The sequence below is a fragment of the Haliotis rufescens genome, unplaced genomic scaffold (assembly GCF_023055435.1).
Source record: "Haliotis rufescens isolate VD_foot unplaced genomic scaffold, xgHalRufe1.0.p SCAF_125, whole genome shotgun sequence".
NCBI lineage: Eukaryota > Metazoa > Mollusca > Gastropoda > Lepetellida > Haliotidae > Haliotis > Haliotis rufescens.
In genome coordinates, this window is record NW_025963808.1 from 313686 (window position 1) to 329364 (window position 15679).

The following is a 15679-nucleotide window of genomic DNA, read 5'->3' on the forward strand; positions in this document are numbered from 1 at the left end:
TCTGGCGTGCCCAAGAGACGCAACAGCAAATCGCGGCGCCTTAGACGACTTGACCTAACGGATTTGAAGTCAGGAGGTGTCCATTTCCCAATGCGCCAAACAGGTTGCTGTGTGGCAAACCCCGGCAACTTCAGTCATGGCATTATTTCAGAACATTCATACTGCTGCATGGAATTAATGAACAGATGAGATGATACTATTATAAATATTTCTGATATGTGATAAAGTCTTAATTTCAGATTCTGTATTTCTGCTCGAACTGGCCAATGTAAACAGGGGATTTGTGCCAAGACGTTTAATTTAATAAGCTTCAGGTATATCGATGATCTTACATGATCGTTCAATAATGGTTAAATAGGCAATTCCCTACAATTGATTTACCCACCTGAGCTATAAAAAAATAATGTCAGTGAAAACGCCTCATCTTTTTAATATGTGGACGTTTCAGTAAGACAAAAAAACTCACAAGACTGTATGACAAAAGGGATGACTTAACATTCATACATTCAACCATTGTGGTGTGCATGTGTTTGTGACGGGTGCCACTGGTGTGCCTAATAAACTCATGCTTATGATATCGTTGAATATGTTCACTGGACACTGCTGTTAGAAGTTTCATATGAAAAAGTAAAGTGTTTTGTCGCTGTTATTACCACTTTGGTGAAACCCACAAGCACAAGTATGATGCTTACATTACAGTAGTACTCGAAGGTAGTTGTGTCTTTTTTATACATGTTTAATCCCATTTCAAAAATCTAATATTAAAAATGTAATTACTCTCAGTGCAGTAACTTAGAACTAGTGTATTCGCCGAGCAGCTTACATCTATCTATTAATTCGTGGTTCCAAGTTCATCGGTTCTGATTATCGCTTCTATAGCGCATCCCTTTACATGACAACTAATAAGATCCTTATTCCACGCATGATTGAATATTCCACTTATTTCACATATCATTTTATAATCCACCTCCAAAGGCATTCTAACTTCAACGTTAACATTCAGGTGTAATAAATACGTCGCCTGCTGTTCGGTCAGTTGAGTGTTTCGTTTTCATCTTCCGCACTGGTGAAGAGTAAATGCTGATCATAACGTGACTCAGAAAATTCATAAAGGCCCCACCCTAAGCACACATAGAGATATTATCAACGATATTATCCTTACTGATGTGAAATCCTTGTGTCATATTTCTCTCACTTCCTCGATTCATGTCACAGTTGACTAACGTGTGACTAAGCCACGATTGCAGTCGGTAACTGAGGAAAGTCTTTCACTAACAGCAGAATTGGGTGTGAGCATAATGCATATGGGTGTGGTTTAACGCCGCTTTAACAATATTCCAGCAAAATCACGGCGAGAGACACCAGACATTGTACCCATGTCGGGAATCGAACCCTGGTCTTCGGCGTGACGAGCGAACGCTTTAACCACTAGGCTACCCCAGCAACCTGCAAAGGGTTGACAACTACAGGCAGTGTCATCTTCTTGCAGTACTCCCAAATAATAGATGCGGCCATACAAGGTTGGCGACTGTCAGAGCTGCTTGATCAACTTGTGTAAGGGAACTGACGGTACTTGACATTTTATTGTTGTGTGAGACGTGAAATCCTTCCCTCATTTGTATTGTTTACTGGGTGCATTGTTGTGTACGTCATTGTTTCTAATATGCGCCCCGATAATAATGCGCCACTATATTTATGGTCATTTTTAGCTCGCTGATGAATAAAAGTCTTCTATAAGGAACACAATTTAAATGTATATGCTGCGTATCATGCGTATTATGATGTGTTCATTACACCAGATTGAGGATTGTAATGTGCGATGACTATGTCATACTAAACATACTTTGGTTTAATCATTATACATACTGATGCCATCGCAACATTCAACTACTGCCAAGGAGCTGTATGACTCACAGGAACAAAGTCCTCAGCAGGCTATCGAGTCATCTCAGGTTCCTTGTTCCTGTCAAAGTGACATGTCAGTGTGACCTAACATCCCAGCACTACCAGATCGTCGTTAGAATCTCACAGTTCAGGATGTTCCCCCATTGATATCTGAGCTTCAACGATTGTAATTTGGTGTATAGAAGGTCTTGTGGTCTTTGTTGTGGTGTGTATGTTTGCGATGGTTGTTAGAGTATGTTCTACTTAATTAGAGTAGAGTGACAACAACTGATATATTATGAATGTACACATATTTACAGACCTTTTGCATATTGCTGGACTATTGCTGAGTGCGACGTTAAATGAAAAACACTAAACAATTAATTAGCTGAACATCTTCATAGTGAATGGACCTGAACAGAATCAATAGATTACAGTTTCACCACAAGGAAGTAAGTCATTCCATAAAGTCACAAGTGACTGCATAGTGCTTGTTCCGCTGGCGGAAGGATGCGGGTGATGGGGCCTCACTCGATGATGAGGATGCACTTCGCTAAGTATAGTCTTAGGGTCAAATGTCTCGGTACTTGTCTGACACTATCACTGCACCATGGGATATGAAACACATGTAGTATTCTGGTACGGACTAGTTATGCATTTTTACACACATGTGGTGCATGGAGAACAACAAGGTATGTATAATACCACATATGTGTACAATTGTGTTCATTCTGGCTATCGTCAGAATATATAGCGATACTGCTCAACGTGATTGAGATTTATCAAGTAGTATATCTACAGATAAACCAGTGGTTAATGTTATGAGCGACAATCCGCAATCAACCAAGTCACCATGCCTGATCACAGTGTCTGACAGACACACACACAGAGAATCAGCGATGGTAAGAATATACAGAGAGCGAGCCAAGTCTTCAGTATTACTGGTCTGCAGTCTAAGTAATCCAATCTGGACAAGGCAAACTGTTTGAAAACAATACAGAACGATCCACGCAATCATTATTTGTTTATTGTTACCTTTTGTTCCATTGTGTGTACACTCATGTGTGCATTGGTATTTATCAAGTCTAATGGATGAAGGCATATAACTCAGATGAACCACCTACTCAGCCTCTGGTCATACATTCTGTAACGCCCTGTGCCTTGTTGGTCCTCGTTATTCATGCTACCGTGAGTGTTTGTGATGTTATTAGGGTTAGGGTCACGTTTACCTGGTGCCATGTGCCTTGTTGGTCCTCGTTATCCATGCTACCGTGAGTGTGTGATGTTATTAGGGTTAGGGTTACGTTTACCTGGCGCCATGTGCCTTGTTGGTCCTCGTTATTCATGCTACCGTGAGTGTGTGATGTTATTAGGGTTAGGGTTACGTTTACCTGGCGCCATGTGCCTTGTTGGTCCTCGTTATTCATGCTACCGTGAGTGTGTGATGTTATTAGGGTTAGGGTTACGTTTACCTGGCGCCATGTGCCTTGTTGGTCCTCGTTATTCATGCTACCGTGAGTGTGTGATTTTATTAGGGTCAATGTTAGGGTTACGTTTACCTGGCGCCATGTGCCTTGTTGGTCCTCGTTATCCATGCTACCGTGAGTGTGTGATGTTATTAGGGTTAGGGCTACGTTTTCCTGGCGCCATGTGCCCTGTTGGTCCTCGTTATTCATGCTACCGTGAGTGTGTGATGTTATTAGGTTAGGGTTAGGGTCACGTTTACCTGGCGCCATGTGCCTTGTTGGTCCTCGTTATCCATGCTACCGTGAGTGTGTGATGTTATTAGGGTTAGGGTTACGTTTACCTGGCGCCATGTGCCTTGTTGGTCCTCGTTATCCATGCTACCGTGAGTGTGTGATGTTATTAGGGTCAATGTTAGGGTTACGTTTACCTGGCGCCATGTGCCTTGTTGGTCCTCGTTATCCATGCTACCGTGAGTGTGTGATGTTATTAGGGTCAATGTTAGGGTCACGTTTACCTGGTGCCATGTGCCTTGTTGGTCCTCGTTATCCATGCTACCGTGAGTGTGTGATGTTATTAGGGTTAGGGTTACGTTTACCTGGCGCCATGTGCCTTGTTGGTCCTCGTTATCCATGCTACCGTGAGTGTGTGATGTTATTAGGGTTAGGGTCACGTTTACCTGGTGCCATGTGCCTTGTTGGTCCTCGTTATCCATGCTACCGTGAGTGTGTGATGTTATTAGGGTCAATGTTAGGGTCAAGTTTACCTGGTGCCATGTGCCTTGTTGGTCCTCGTTATCCATGCTATCGTGAATGTGTGATGTTATTAGGGTCAATGTTAGGGTCACGTTTACCTGGTGCCATGTGCCTTGTTGGTCCTCGTTATCCATGCTACCGTGAGTGTGTGATGTTATTAGGGTTAGGGTCACGTTTACCTGGTGCCATGTGCCTTGTTGGTCCTCGTTATCCATGCTACCGTGAGTGTGTGATGTTATTAGGGTCAATGTTAGGGTCAAGTTTACCTGGTGCCATGTGCCTTGTTGGTCCTCGTTATCCATGCTACCGTGAGTGTGTGATGTTATTAGGGTCAATGTTAGGGTCACGTTTACCTGGTGCCATGTGCCTTGTTGGTCCTCGTTATCCATGCTACCGTGAGTGTGTGATGTTATTAGGGTCAATGTTAGGGTCACGTTTACCTGGTGCCATGTGCCTTGTTGGTCCTCGTTATCCATGCTACCGTGAGTGTGTGATGTTATTAGGGTCAATGTTAGGGTCACGTTTACCTGGTGGCATGTGCCTTGTTGGTCCTCGTTATCCATGCTACCGTGAGTGTGTGATGTTATTAGGTTCAGGGTTAGAGTTTCATTTTCCTGGCGCCCTGTGCCCTGTTGGTACTCGTTTTTTCATGCTACCGTGAGTGTGTGATGTTATAAAGGCTGTGAACAAAGGTAGATTGTACATGCACCTTCCTGAATGCGGATTCCATTTTTGTGTCTTTCAGAAATCACATTCGATGCCAACAAAGAAATAATAATATTTGCTAAACCCAGCGACGGTACAAACGAAACGGTCGCAACAGGTCTGAATATTACCTTCGTGTGTCGCACAGAAGCTTTAGATGTTGTCAACGTTGAATGGTACAGAAACTACGAAAGAAATAAAACAGCTGATGTGGAGTTTTTCAACAACAAGTGTCAACTGAGGATGCAAACATTGCCAGGCCTGTATGTACAACAGACGGACTGCAAAAATGGACAATTCACGCTGAGGATAAGACACGTCGATATCCGTTATGAGGCTGACTGGTTCTGTGTCGTCCTAATTGGGAAGAAAAGACATCAAAGCCAGTTCGTTGCTCTTCACGTTCAAAACATAAGTAAGTTTACTATTACTTTCTCTCTTAACATCCTTACAGGCACGTAAGAATTACACACGTATTCATTTTTGAGAGTATAAACCACGCACCGTTAATACCATTGGTCCTCAATGAATGTTATCCACATTGGGTAAATCGTGGAATGAGTTAACTATGTCACTAATTAAGATTGGCTTAAATGTCATGTGCGCGACATGACCAAAATGTTTCGGATGTAAGAAGGTTTTCTTTCAGTTTGATAATTTTCAAAGACATGGTGGGGCGGTCGGGTAGCCTAGTGGTTAATTTATATAAAGTGTTCGCTCGTCATGCCGAAGACCCGGGTTCGATTCCCGCCATGGGTACAATGTGTTGAGCCCTTTTCTGGTGTCCCCCGCCGTGAAATTGCTGGAATATTGCTAAAAGCGGCGTAAAACCATACTCACTCACTCACTCACTCAAAGACATGGTCACTGCTCTATAGGCCGGCCAGTATTAGCCCAAACCTTGATGTGGGCATCGTGATCAACATTGAAGCCAGCATGTCAATCCCCCACCCCCTTGCACACACACGTACTCTTCTGAAATGTTATTAGTTTGAGAAGTCCAGCTTAAATGTTTAATACATGTACATGTATATATTAAACAGTCTTTCCAAAAGTTAGTTTTACTCTTTCCAGGTTTTTTCTGACAATCACATCTCATTTTGAGAAAAAATATTATAATTTTCGTGAAACGAAAAGATTTGTTTTCATACATTCTCCAGATTCACATCAGCCAATTTTCTTATCCATATCAATTTCAGGGACTGAACAAAAGTAGCACTATCAGTTATGCCAAGACCTCCCTCTTAAACTGATTTGCATATTGTACTTCGATTTATTTTATCTGTTTTTTTATTCCACAAGAATTTAAACAATATGTTATGTTACTATTCAGAAAATCTTTTGTGAGGTTGGTAAAGTCACAAAAAGATAATTCAACTGTATGTAGAGAATACCACTTTTGCGAGGTCATATACCATAGAAAGTTCACGTAAAAAATGGTATCTAACGAGAATGAGTGTAGTAGTTTATTACTTACCCACATTAATTCTGTATTCATTTGAAAATACATGAAACAACTTTCGTTCGTTAACAAACTAAACTGAAACCGGTTTGCAAATCATATTAATATATGCCCACATATGGGCATTTTTGACATTTCTATGCATACACATTAACAACATGTTCCTGTTGTGTGTGCAAACATGACAGCACTTTGTAAAGAATTTAGTCAACTTATAGTAATTCTGAGCAATGTTGTTAGTACGCAGGACAAGTATAAGGAAACGTTAAAAGTCAATGAATCTCGGCGCAACACTCGGTCACTCGCTCCGACGAGGTCCCGGCTGTGCAATCAAAATCGTTCGGTTTCCTTGATCTATCAGCTGAATTTGTATCCTGTCCGTACCATTTCTGAAGAGGAAATCAGAGTGCACGCCAAAGACTTAACTTTACGACCTTGTACTGAAGACGTGAAAATCGACAAACGCAAATCTTCTTGCATGTCAGTGACAGGGCAAGATCACCTTCGGAAGAAGAAAAGACAACCGTGATCTACTCACAGCGTTATTGTTAACCTTTTGGGTGTTTGGGGGTCACGAAATCAGAAGTCAGACACATTTCCGCGGAGTTTTCGAAAGACTTGTATCGGAACTGTTGACTTTTAGTTATCTGGTCGTGCAGTCGTGTACTTTCATTCACCCTCGGAAGCAGTCCCACATAATACGTTTCGAAGGGGACACTAACGGCGCACGTCGGAGCTTCCAACGTGAGTCTAGATAACTGTCCGGATTGTTTAAACTGACTTCAATTCACCCCTTTTACGTAAAATCAAATTGAAAGTCGCGAGACTGGTCGGGTGCGTCACGCTCAGTGGGACCCTGGATCTATCGGTAATCGTACATTGCAAATGGATATAGCTCGATTGTGTAATGTCTGTATTAGCAGCATGCATAACTAATATAGAATGCAAAGTGAATTTGAAGCGTGTGACTATCTTGTTTGGTTTACTAAAGTGTCTCTCTATGCATAAATGTCTCTCGCATTCATGCGATTCCTAAAGTTCTGCCTTGCAGTTGTAAAAGTGAACGACGTCTCGTGTTGTTGTTTTTTTGGGGTTTTTTTGGTGGTTTTTGTGAATGAAACAAGTAGTTCCGTTATGATAGACGTCACGGTTATCCAATCAAAACGAATAAAACGAGCTCAACCTTGTACGGAACATGCGTGACATGACGTATTTCACCACCTGCATCTGCATCACGTGGGTAATAAAAGCCATTATAGCAATACTGCGAAGGGGCGTAATAGTTCTCTTCATCAATCTATGAGTTATTTGTTCAGTTTCAAATAACTTTCCAGAAAGGTTAAGACCTCGATGAGCAATTTCTTCCATATTAGTAGATAACTTTACACCCAAAACCTTAAAAACATCAGGATTCCAAAGTACACCATTTAAACTTTGGCAAATGTATTACTGCCCCTTCATTTTATAATCCAAATATTAACGTTGGCAGATTCGCAACACAAATGGGAGCATACATTTAGATAAAACACCAGACTGGTAACAGATATATGTGAAGCCTTTTTTCAACAACGAGATATACAAGGCTGAGATGGATTCAATACAGAACAAGGGGCGTTGGGAAAGCTTGTGGTTAAAGGCTTTGGCGCGTCCCGCCGCCGATCTTCTATTCCCTACATGGGTGCAATGTGTGAAGCCGGTGTCCCCAGCCGTGATATTGCTAAAAACGGCATAAAACCATACTCACTCACTCACCCAATACAGAATTAGTCATAGAATCCATACAACAAACTTTGTAAATTCAGAATTCTTTGTAAAGGAAAACATGCGATCACTCACTCACTCACTCACTCACTCACTCACTCACCACCCACCCACCCACCCACCCACCCACCCACCTACTCACTCACTCACTCACTCACTCACTCAAAAATTGCGATCAAATGATCTATGTAGTTTTTGCATGTTAAAAACCGAATCTAGTATACATTTGTTATGTGAATATGAAAAAGAAAACATATTTTGGAAATCCCTGATGGATGGTTAAAAACAAGCTAAATGTTCTCATGTATACATAGGAGCTTATTATACATGACCAATAGTTTATATTGTACGGATGTAAAAATACTGTTTACACTGACAAAGTCTTTGAATTCATTATATTTTTTGTCAAATATTTCATTTATAGATGCAAGGATAAGGCTATTACTCTTAACTTAAACCTTTACAATATTGACAATTGTACTCATTTTAATTGAAGTACTCAGCGCAAGTATTATTCACAACAGATGTTGTATTATTGTCTGTTTGAGAACATCGATGTATTTCTCACGTTCCTGACCTGGTACATACGTGTATACATTCTTCTGTGTGAATGGTGTGTGGATGCGATGAGCATATCCTTTAATTTCATAACACTTCACAAGACCATTGTTTGAAATTTTTCCATTTAAAGAATAAGGTAATTGAGGTTCATGTATACCCTTGACATGGATCTCCATACTATAAGAGGGGTTTCTGCGCCACATATTAGATTGGCATGTCTTTGCAAGCGTGTCTTTTGTGCTAAACTCTTCGGGTATATTACCCATTCCCTTCGAACTAAGGGGCCATGTGTTAGAGATTGCGTAAGTGATTGCGAGTCAGTCAGTCAATCAGTCAGTAAAGTATCGTTTTAACCCGCTCTGTGTGTGCGTGCATGCGTGCGTGCGTGTGTGTGTGTATGTGTGTGTGTGTGTGTGTGTGTGTGTGTGTTGGCAGCTCATTGAAGGGTGATTGTAGAGATGTGTCAAATTAAAACTAATAAGGTAAATTCAGAGATTGCTGCAGACTGTCACTGTCAGGCTAGACACAGGTCGAGTCGATACAATAGCTTGGATGTCACTCGCTTCGTTTGTTCACAAAGATAGGTCATAGCGAGGATAGTCGTGGGCGAATACGCTGTGTTCAAGATTAAATGGTTTAAATGATCAGACAGAACGCATCTTTATGTATCCGTTTGTGAGAACTCCTCGGGGTATCCCAAGGAATGTCGAAGTAGTCCGTAAGTGTTTACGTCCTTTCAAGAATACAGTTTCGTGAAAAACGTATGAGCGTCAAATTGCGTCGTTCATTTTCTTATGAACGTCAGTATTGCTGTCATGTGACCGACCTCTCGTCCAGTGAAAAAGGGTAAAATTGTTAAAACAAATATATATATTTGTCGTTCAAATATTCTGATTTCATGAATGGGGATGTTCACAAAAAAGTTAAGTAAGAGGTACCCAACTAGAATATCTCTCATGTAATCTTCAGGTGTTGGCAATGGAGAAGAGATTACAGACTCCACACCTCAGCTTATAGGTGCAGCAGCGAGTGGCGCCTTGGTTCTACTTGCCGTTGTTGCTACCGTGGTTGGCCTTCTCAGGTCAAGGCGAGCAAGGAACACTGCAAATGGTATGGTTTTTTTGAAGGGTCTAATGTAGTAACAACACCCCAAAATGGCGTTGTATTTTGCAACCATAGTGAAGTCGTATTGCTTCTGTGCATTTGGTATCAATGTTGTCCCCCAATAATGTTATGCCGTAATGACAATGTATCACACCTAGAGTGGATGCAATTAAGCTTCGGTGCCCTAAAACATGCTCAGCAAGTCACTCTTGCATAACGTGGCCGATGGGGTAGCCTTGTGCTTAAATAGAACACACGTCACGCCAACGCCCTGGTTTGATTCCCACGTTTGTACAATGTGTGAGTCCGGTTTCTTTTGTCCATCATGGTATTGCTGCACTATTGCTAAGAGCCATTAAAACTCTTAAACAAGTTATGTATTTGCCCATAATGGTGTACGCACAGGAATTTAAATGATTTTTTTGTATACATGAAATTGTTAAAAATACGGATGAGATCATTCTCAGGGTTGATGATTATTTTATTTTCATTTCTCGCCGTGAATAAAGTATGTTTACAAATTATACTTCAGCTGGACCGAAATCAAAACAGAGTGAACAGTAAGTAGTAACTTTATTTACATGTTTGTACCATCAAAATACGTGCAGTTAAAAATAATATCTCTTGACAATTATAATTTAAAAAAAATATTATTTACTTTGTCGTACAAGCTCTATTCTAAAACGTAAACAAAATATGAAATCTTTTATTCAAGTATATGAAAGAAAGAATGTTCATCTAATTAAACCTGAAGATTATATGCTTAGTTTGTTTGTTATTTTAGCATCGGTTCCAAGGGGAATAGTTAAGTATGTTGTACACTGTACTGTTGTGTTTGTTCCACAGAGACCAAGGATCATATGAGTCTGTGGGTAAGTGACATGTCTGGGTGTGCAACCTTTAGCATCTCGTGTGACGGTTTACTTGTCAATAAGGCGTTACTAGCCCCGAGGGGATTTGGGGCTAGAAGAGGCGACTTTATGGATCGGGTGGTCAAACGTCCACTTATGTGATGGCGTGTCAACGTACCCAAACAGGGTGGATTGCTGCTCATAATGTCAATCACTGTATTGTCTTGTCCAGACACGATACAGACAGACGTCAGATAGACATAGAACGTGGGATGAATTCACAGAGAGGAGGCAGGAATTAAACTATCTAGTTCTACACGCAGTTACAAAGACTGATATGTCCTTGATATGTACTGCTTGAACGTTAATATTTTATATCAGACCCTAATTAACCTAAGTTGGACATTTGTTTAAAGATAAAACAATAAGCATATCATTTGTGTGTAATAGGATACTATTTTAGCTTTGATCTACCACGTTTTCCTTTCGAATTACTTAACATTTTGGACTGATATTTATAAATATTTAGTACATCAAAAATAATGGAAAGGTTGTCGATGGAGGATCATTTCAAATTTTATTGATAACATTAGGGATAAAGAGGTTTGTTCTCCAACTAATGTCTGGAGTATTCTGCAGCGTGTGCACATATAAGTGTCGTAAAGTCTTCAGGGCGGCGTAAATCCCAACACACACACATCTAGATGGGTGATACAATAGGACCCGGTTTATCTTTTGTTTTATAATTTGTTAGCACGTATTTGAATGTACACACATGTGTTAGAGACAGAATACGTTTCACAGTGTGCGCTATAAAACAGTAACGATGATGTGCCAATTCTCGACCCAAAACACATCACGTCGAAAATGAATTAATTCTTCTCTTCTTCTAATCACAGTGATGGAGGACAACCCGATCTACAGCTCCCATGACGAAAAAAACGGTGTCAATGCTCACCCACCTGCTCTGTCAGTTCGTTCGGATGCTTCATGTGACCATGTTCCAATCTTTTGAAACATGTGGTGACCATGCTGAGCCTGCTTTGCTAACCCCATGATATTGTATCATACGTTCACTGTAAGCCTTCCACATCGGGCTGTGCACCTAGTTTATGCTTCATTGTAAATGTTGTTGTCATTAACCATAGTTAATCTGTGGATTATTGCTTTGGCTATGTAAGCCTTCCACGTCGGGCTGTGCACCTAGTTTATACTTCATTGTAAATTTTGTTGTTAATCATAAGTTAATCTGTGTAGTATTGCTTTGACTATGTACGCCTTCCACATCGGGCTGTGCAGCTAGTTTATACTTCATTGTAAATTTTTTTGTTATTAATCATTAGTTAATCTGTGTAGAATTGCTTTGGCTTTGTAAGCCTACCACGTGGGGCTGTGCACCTAGTTTATACTTCATTGTAATTTTTTTTATTACTCATTAGTTAATCTGTGGATTATTGCTTTGGCTATGTAAACCTTCAACAAGGGGTGGGGATTTTGGGTGGTAGGGATTTGTTCTCCCACTTAGCCAAGGGTAAGGCTAGGTGTTTTATTACACTGGACCCATGTGTAAGTTGACCTAAGACAATGACGCTCCTGTACATAACTACTTTCAACTGTATAAAAAAAACTTGTATATACGGCAAACAACCGAGTCAGTGCTCATTTATTTCGTATGATGGCCCTTTGACAATATTCCAGTTTTGGGAGGTTACTGTTGGATTTACCGTTTACCTCTTTAGTGAAATCCACGAGCGGGGCGTAGTGCTGACCACCCTTGAAGCATAATCGGGGCGAACCGGAATTTGAACCCCAGAACACAGAATCACAAGGGACGCAACTCTGCACGACCATCCCTTCCTCCGTATCCTCCAACAAAGGCCTGTACACAGAAACCTTTGGAAAATGCATGAAAATCATGATTAATGTAATTTAAGAGTGTTTATATATCACGACAGGTCTATATTGAGCCATCTGAATACTTGTTTGCCTGTTTCCCTGTATAGGACATTTAGGAAATGGACATTTTGAATAAGGTAAACTCAATTTCAACTCACATCACCAACGGGTGGAGGGATTGAAATTGATTGATAAAAGATTATCGGTGGGAAAACGTTGGGCGAAGCTGGGATTTTGATCCATCAGTCTGGACTCTAAGGAAATGTGCACAGTACATGGCTACATAGCCCACCTATACTAACCAGACAATTGCGATTTTGGTACTTCAGAATGGTGCGATAGAATTATTGGAACAAACACAACGACTTTCCTATATTTAGTATTATTTAAAATGTAATTTAATGGCGTAACACATTGCTTGTAAAATGAATATGTCAAAGTATGTTTTAGCTATAAATTTGGTTTAAGGTGAATGAGTTGTGCTCATAGAGTATATTTATGAAAAGTATCAAGCACAATTGTTAAAACGCCTTGAAATCCAACATTTCTACTAAAAGGATACATTTCGCACTAACAGCCATTTTTTGCGAGGATGTTCCTGGGTATATTTTACAAACGCTTTAGTGAATATTGAAGCCAGAGCTTGCCTTCAAGTACAATGCACACGGGTTCGAAACACTAGGCAGTGATCAGTCGGTGGTCAGCAGTCAGTGGACAGTGGGCAGTGATCGTATGATGGTCGGCGGTCAGTAGACAGTGGGCAGTGATCGTGTGGTGGTGAGCTGTCAGTAGACAGTGGGCAGTGATCGTATGATGGTCGGCGGTCAGTAGACAGTGGGCAGTGATCGTATGGTGGTCCGCAGTCAGTATACAGTGTGCAGTTATTGCTTGGTGGTCCACACTCAGTAGACAGTGGGCAGTGATTGCGTTGTGGTCAGCAGTCAGAAGACAGTGGGCAGTGATCAGTTGATGTCAGCAGTCAGTAGATAGTGGTCAGTGGTCAGTCGGTGGTCTGCAGTCAGTAGACTGTGGTCAGCGATCACTCATCGACAGAGCTGGATTTGTATCGAAATGACCATTGTAACATTTATTTAATCTAAAGGTGCAGTTGGATCCAGCTGTATCAATAGCTCGTCTCTAAGGTCCATTAGTCTAAGGTGGATGCCTCTGTTTGGTTTAATGTTTCCATATCCTAATTTCGGCCGATCTCCTTCTACGGCAACGGTAATTTTATAATCGTAATTCTTTGAAAACAATGTGCATTGCTTCAATTCTGCTGCTGGTCAACGTAGGTCAATGACGGCTGTCATGTTGCAGACGTAACATTCTGGACGCAAAAATCAGGTGGTATGTTATGTTGTAAAATTGAATTTTAAAAGGTAATGTAAATAAATGTCTTAACATCCGATATGCGAAGTGAAATGGGGTTTTACGTCGCCTTCATTGTATTTCAGCTACCCCAACTTTCTAGACAGACGCGTTATCCACTCCAGAGGCGGTCGCATCTTGAACACCTGATGCGGAGTAAGGGGTGTTTGTGGACCTTCGCAGTGGTGTTATATCTTGATTGCAACATGCCACAATGGTCTAACCACTGGGAGTATTCATATGCATGTAGAAGTTATATTAGATATATTGTACACAAACAATGTTTCAGGGTTATTTCCTGCATATGACATTTGATTTAACTTCAATATACTTATCAATTCATTTAATTCACTGTATACGATAGATAGTAAATACATTGCCTTTTACTCTCCTATAACAACTGTCCTTTTAATCACCTTCCTGGCTTCTTTGAGGGGCATTTAGAAGTTGGAGTATTAGTATCAGGGAGGATACGAAAACGTCTTTGTTACAATAAGGAACGACGTGGCGGTGGCGGGTCTAACTCCATTATCTATCGAAAAAAATATATTGTCCCTGATTTTAATGAAAATAATAATTACACTTCATACCTTTGAAGTATGAAGCAATTACTTGTCACAAAAATGACATCGTTGCAAGTTGTGTATCTCATAAAATCAGGCTGATAGTTTTAAATAACAAAAAATGTGATTTTTCTGCTGAAGCTGAAAAAAATGTCTACTCTCGACACAGATTCCCAGCCCCCTAAAGGGAGTATCAAATGGTCGCTCCCTTGGTTGCATACCGTTTGAAAAGAAATTTTTAATACCAAAAGGAACATAGCCAAAAACTGTATGTTCGTTGCCTAACGCCACGGCACTCAGCAATATTCCACTCTGTCCAGGCAGGACACGGAGCATGACTACCCAATCCACTCGCCTCACACAATAAGCTCACATTGCTGGGGATACCTTCTAACTGACCAGTCCTTGCTCTATACCTTTAATGCCGAGCACCAAGCAGGCAGGATAACAATAAGTACCATATTCTAACGTCTTTTGATATGACACTGCCATAGGATCGACATCGACTTACAACTCTCAGGCATGCGCCAGGTCACTGTGACAAACCTGCTCCAGTAGAGCCGACCAGCTGTTAGCATAACATTCATTCACTTATTTGGTATTACAAGTATAATTTAGATATGTTCCTTGACAATAATAATAATCCAAAGCAATCCAATCATGTTATTGGAAACGTGTTGACGAAAACGATTTGTGGGCGTCAAGGGGGGATCGTTCATCAGAAAATAATAACGACATTATGAATCGATCTAAGAATATTGAAGTTTGAATAACAATGTTGATTACTCCATAATCACCAACATGAAGACAGTTACGAATAGGTACCCTAGGCGCCTGACTAATATCGGGTGATCAAGCTCTGTGACCTGGCTGACGGCCTATTGTCATCGTACTCCGGTGGCATTGATCGCTGTGTTCTGAAACTAGATTGGCTTGTATTGACTGTATTATTACCGAGACGCTGTGGTGCAGATGGGACATGATGAATGCAGCCACGTACATCGTTCCCCGTTCATTTCTTAACAACTAGCTTATGATGGAAAGTCCCCATGTAGTTGTGCCTTTGTGTACAGTTATAGACACCTATAAGTGGCCTGATATACTACTCTACATGGTCTACACCCATAGCTGGAAACAGGAATGCCCTTTGATCGTGGATAGTCTGACAGAAAGGCTACCCGAAGTGTTTGTTTTGGTTTTTTTGTTTATTGTTTAACGTCGCACTCAGCAATATCCATTCGGTGCAGGTTCAAACATTTGCTTGATAACGGTGTTTGAACCTTCACAGAAAAGTCGCTCCTAATT

At 40.8% G+C, this 15679-nt stretch overlaps 1 protein-coding gene across 1 annotated transcript; it reads left to right on the forward strand.

Moving 5' to 3' along the window:
* Positions 1-2422: 2422 nt before the first annotated feature.
* LOC124119005 lies at positions 2423-12194 on the forward strand. Its single transcript, XM_046481355.2, has 6 exons — positions 2423-2576; positions 4849-5223; positions 9562-9702; positions 10229-10256; positions 10543-10568; positions 11447-12194. Exons 1-6 carry the CDS (start codon positions 2495-2497, stop codon positions 11560-11562), a joined length of 768 nt encoding a protein of 255 aa, XP_046337311.1. The 5' UTR covers positions 2423-2494; the 3' UTR covers positions 11563-12194.
* The last annotated feature ends 3485 nt before the right edge of the window (positions 12195-15679 follow it).

Excerpts from the sequence above, each read along its gene's own strand:
- LOC124119005 (XM_046481355.2), top strand. The coding sequence starts at position 2,495 with ATGGGATATGAAACACATGTAGTATTCTGGTACGGACTAGTTATGCAT. Across the intron at positions 5,224-9,561 it reads TCTTCACGTTCAAAACATAA|GTGTTGGCAATGGAGAAGAG; the intron begins GTAAGTTTACTA and ends TGTAATCTTCAG. Across the intron at positions 9,703-10,228 it reads AGCAAGGAACACTGCAAATG|CTGGACCGAAATCAAAACAG; the intron begins GTATGGTTTTTT and ends ATTATACTTCAG.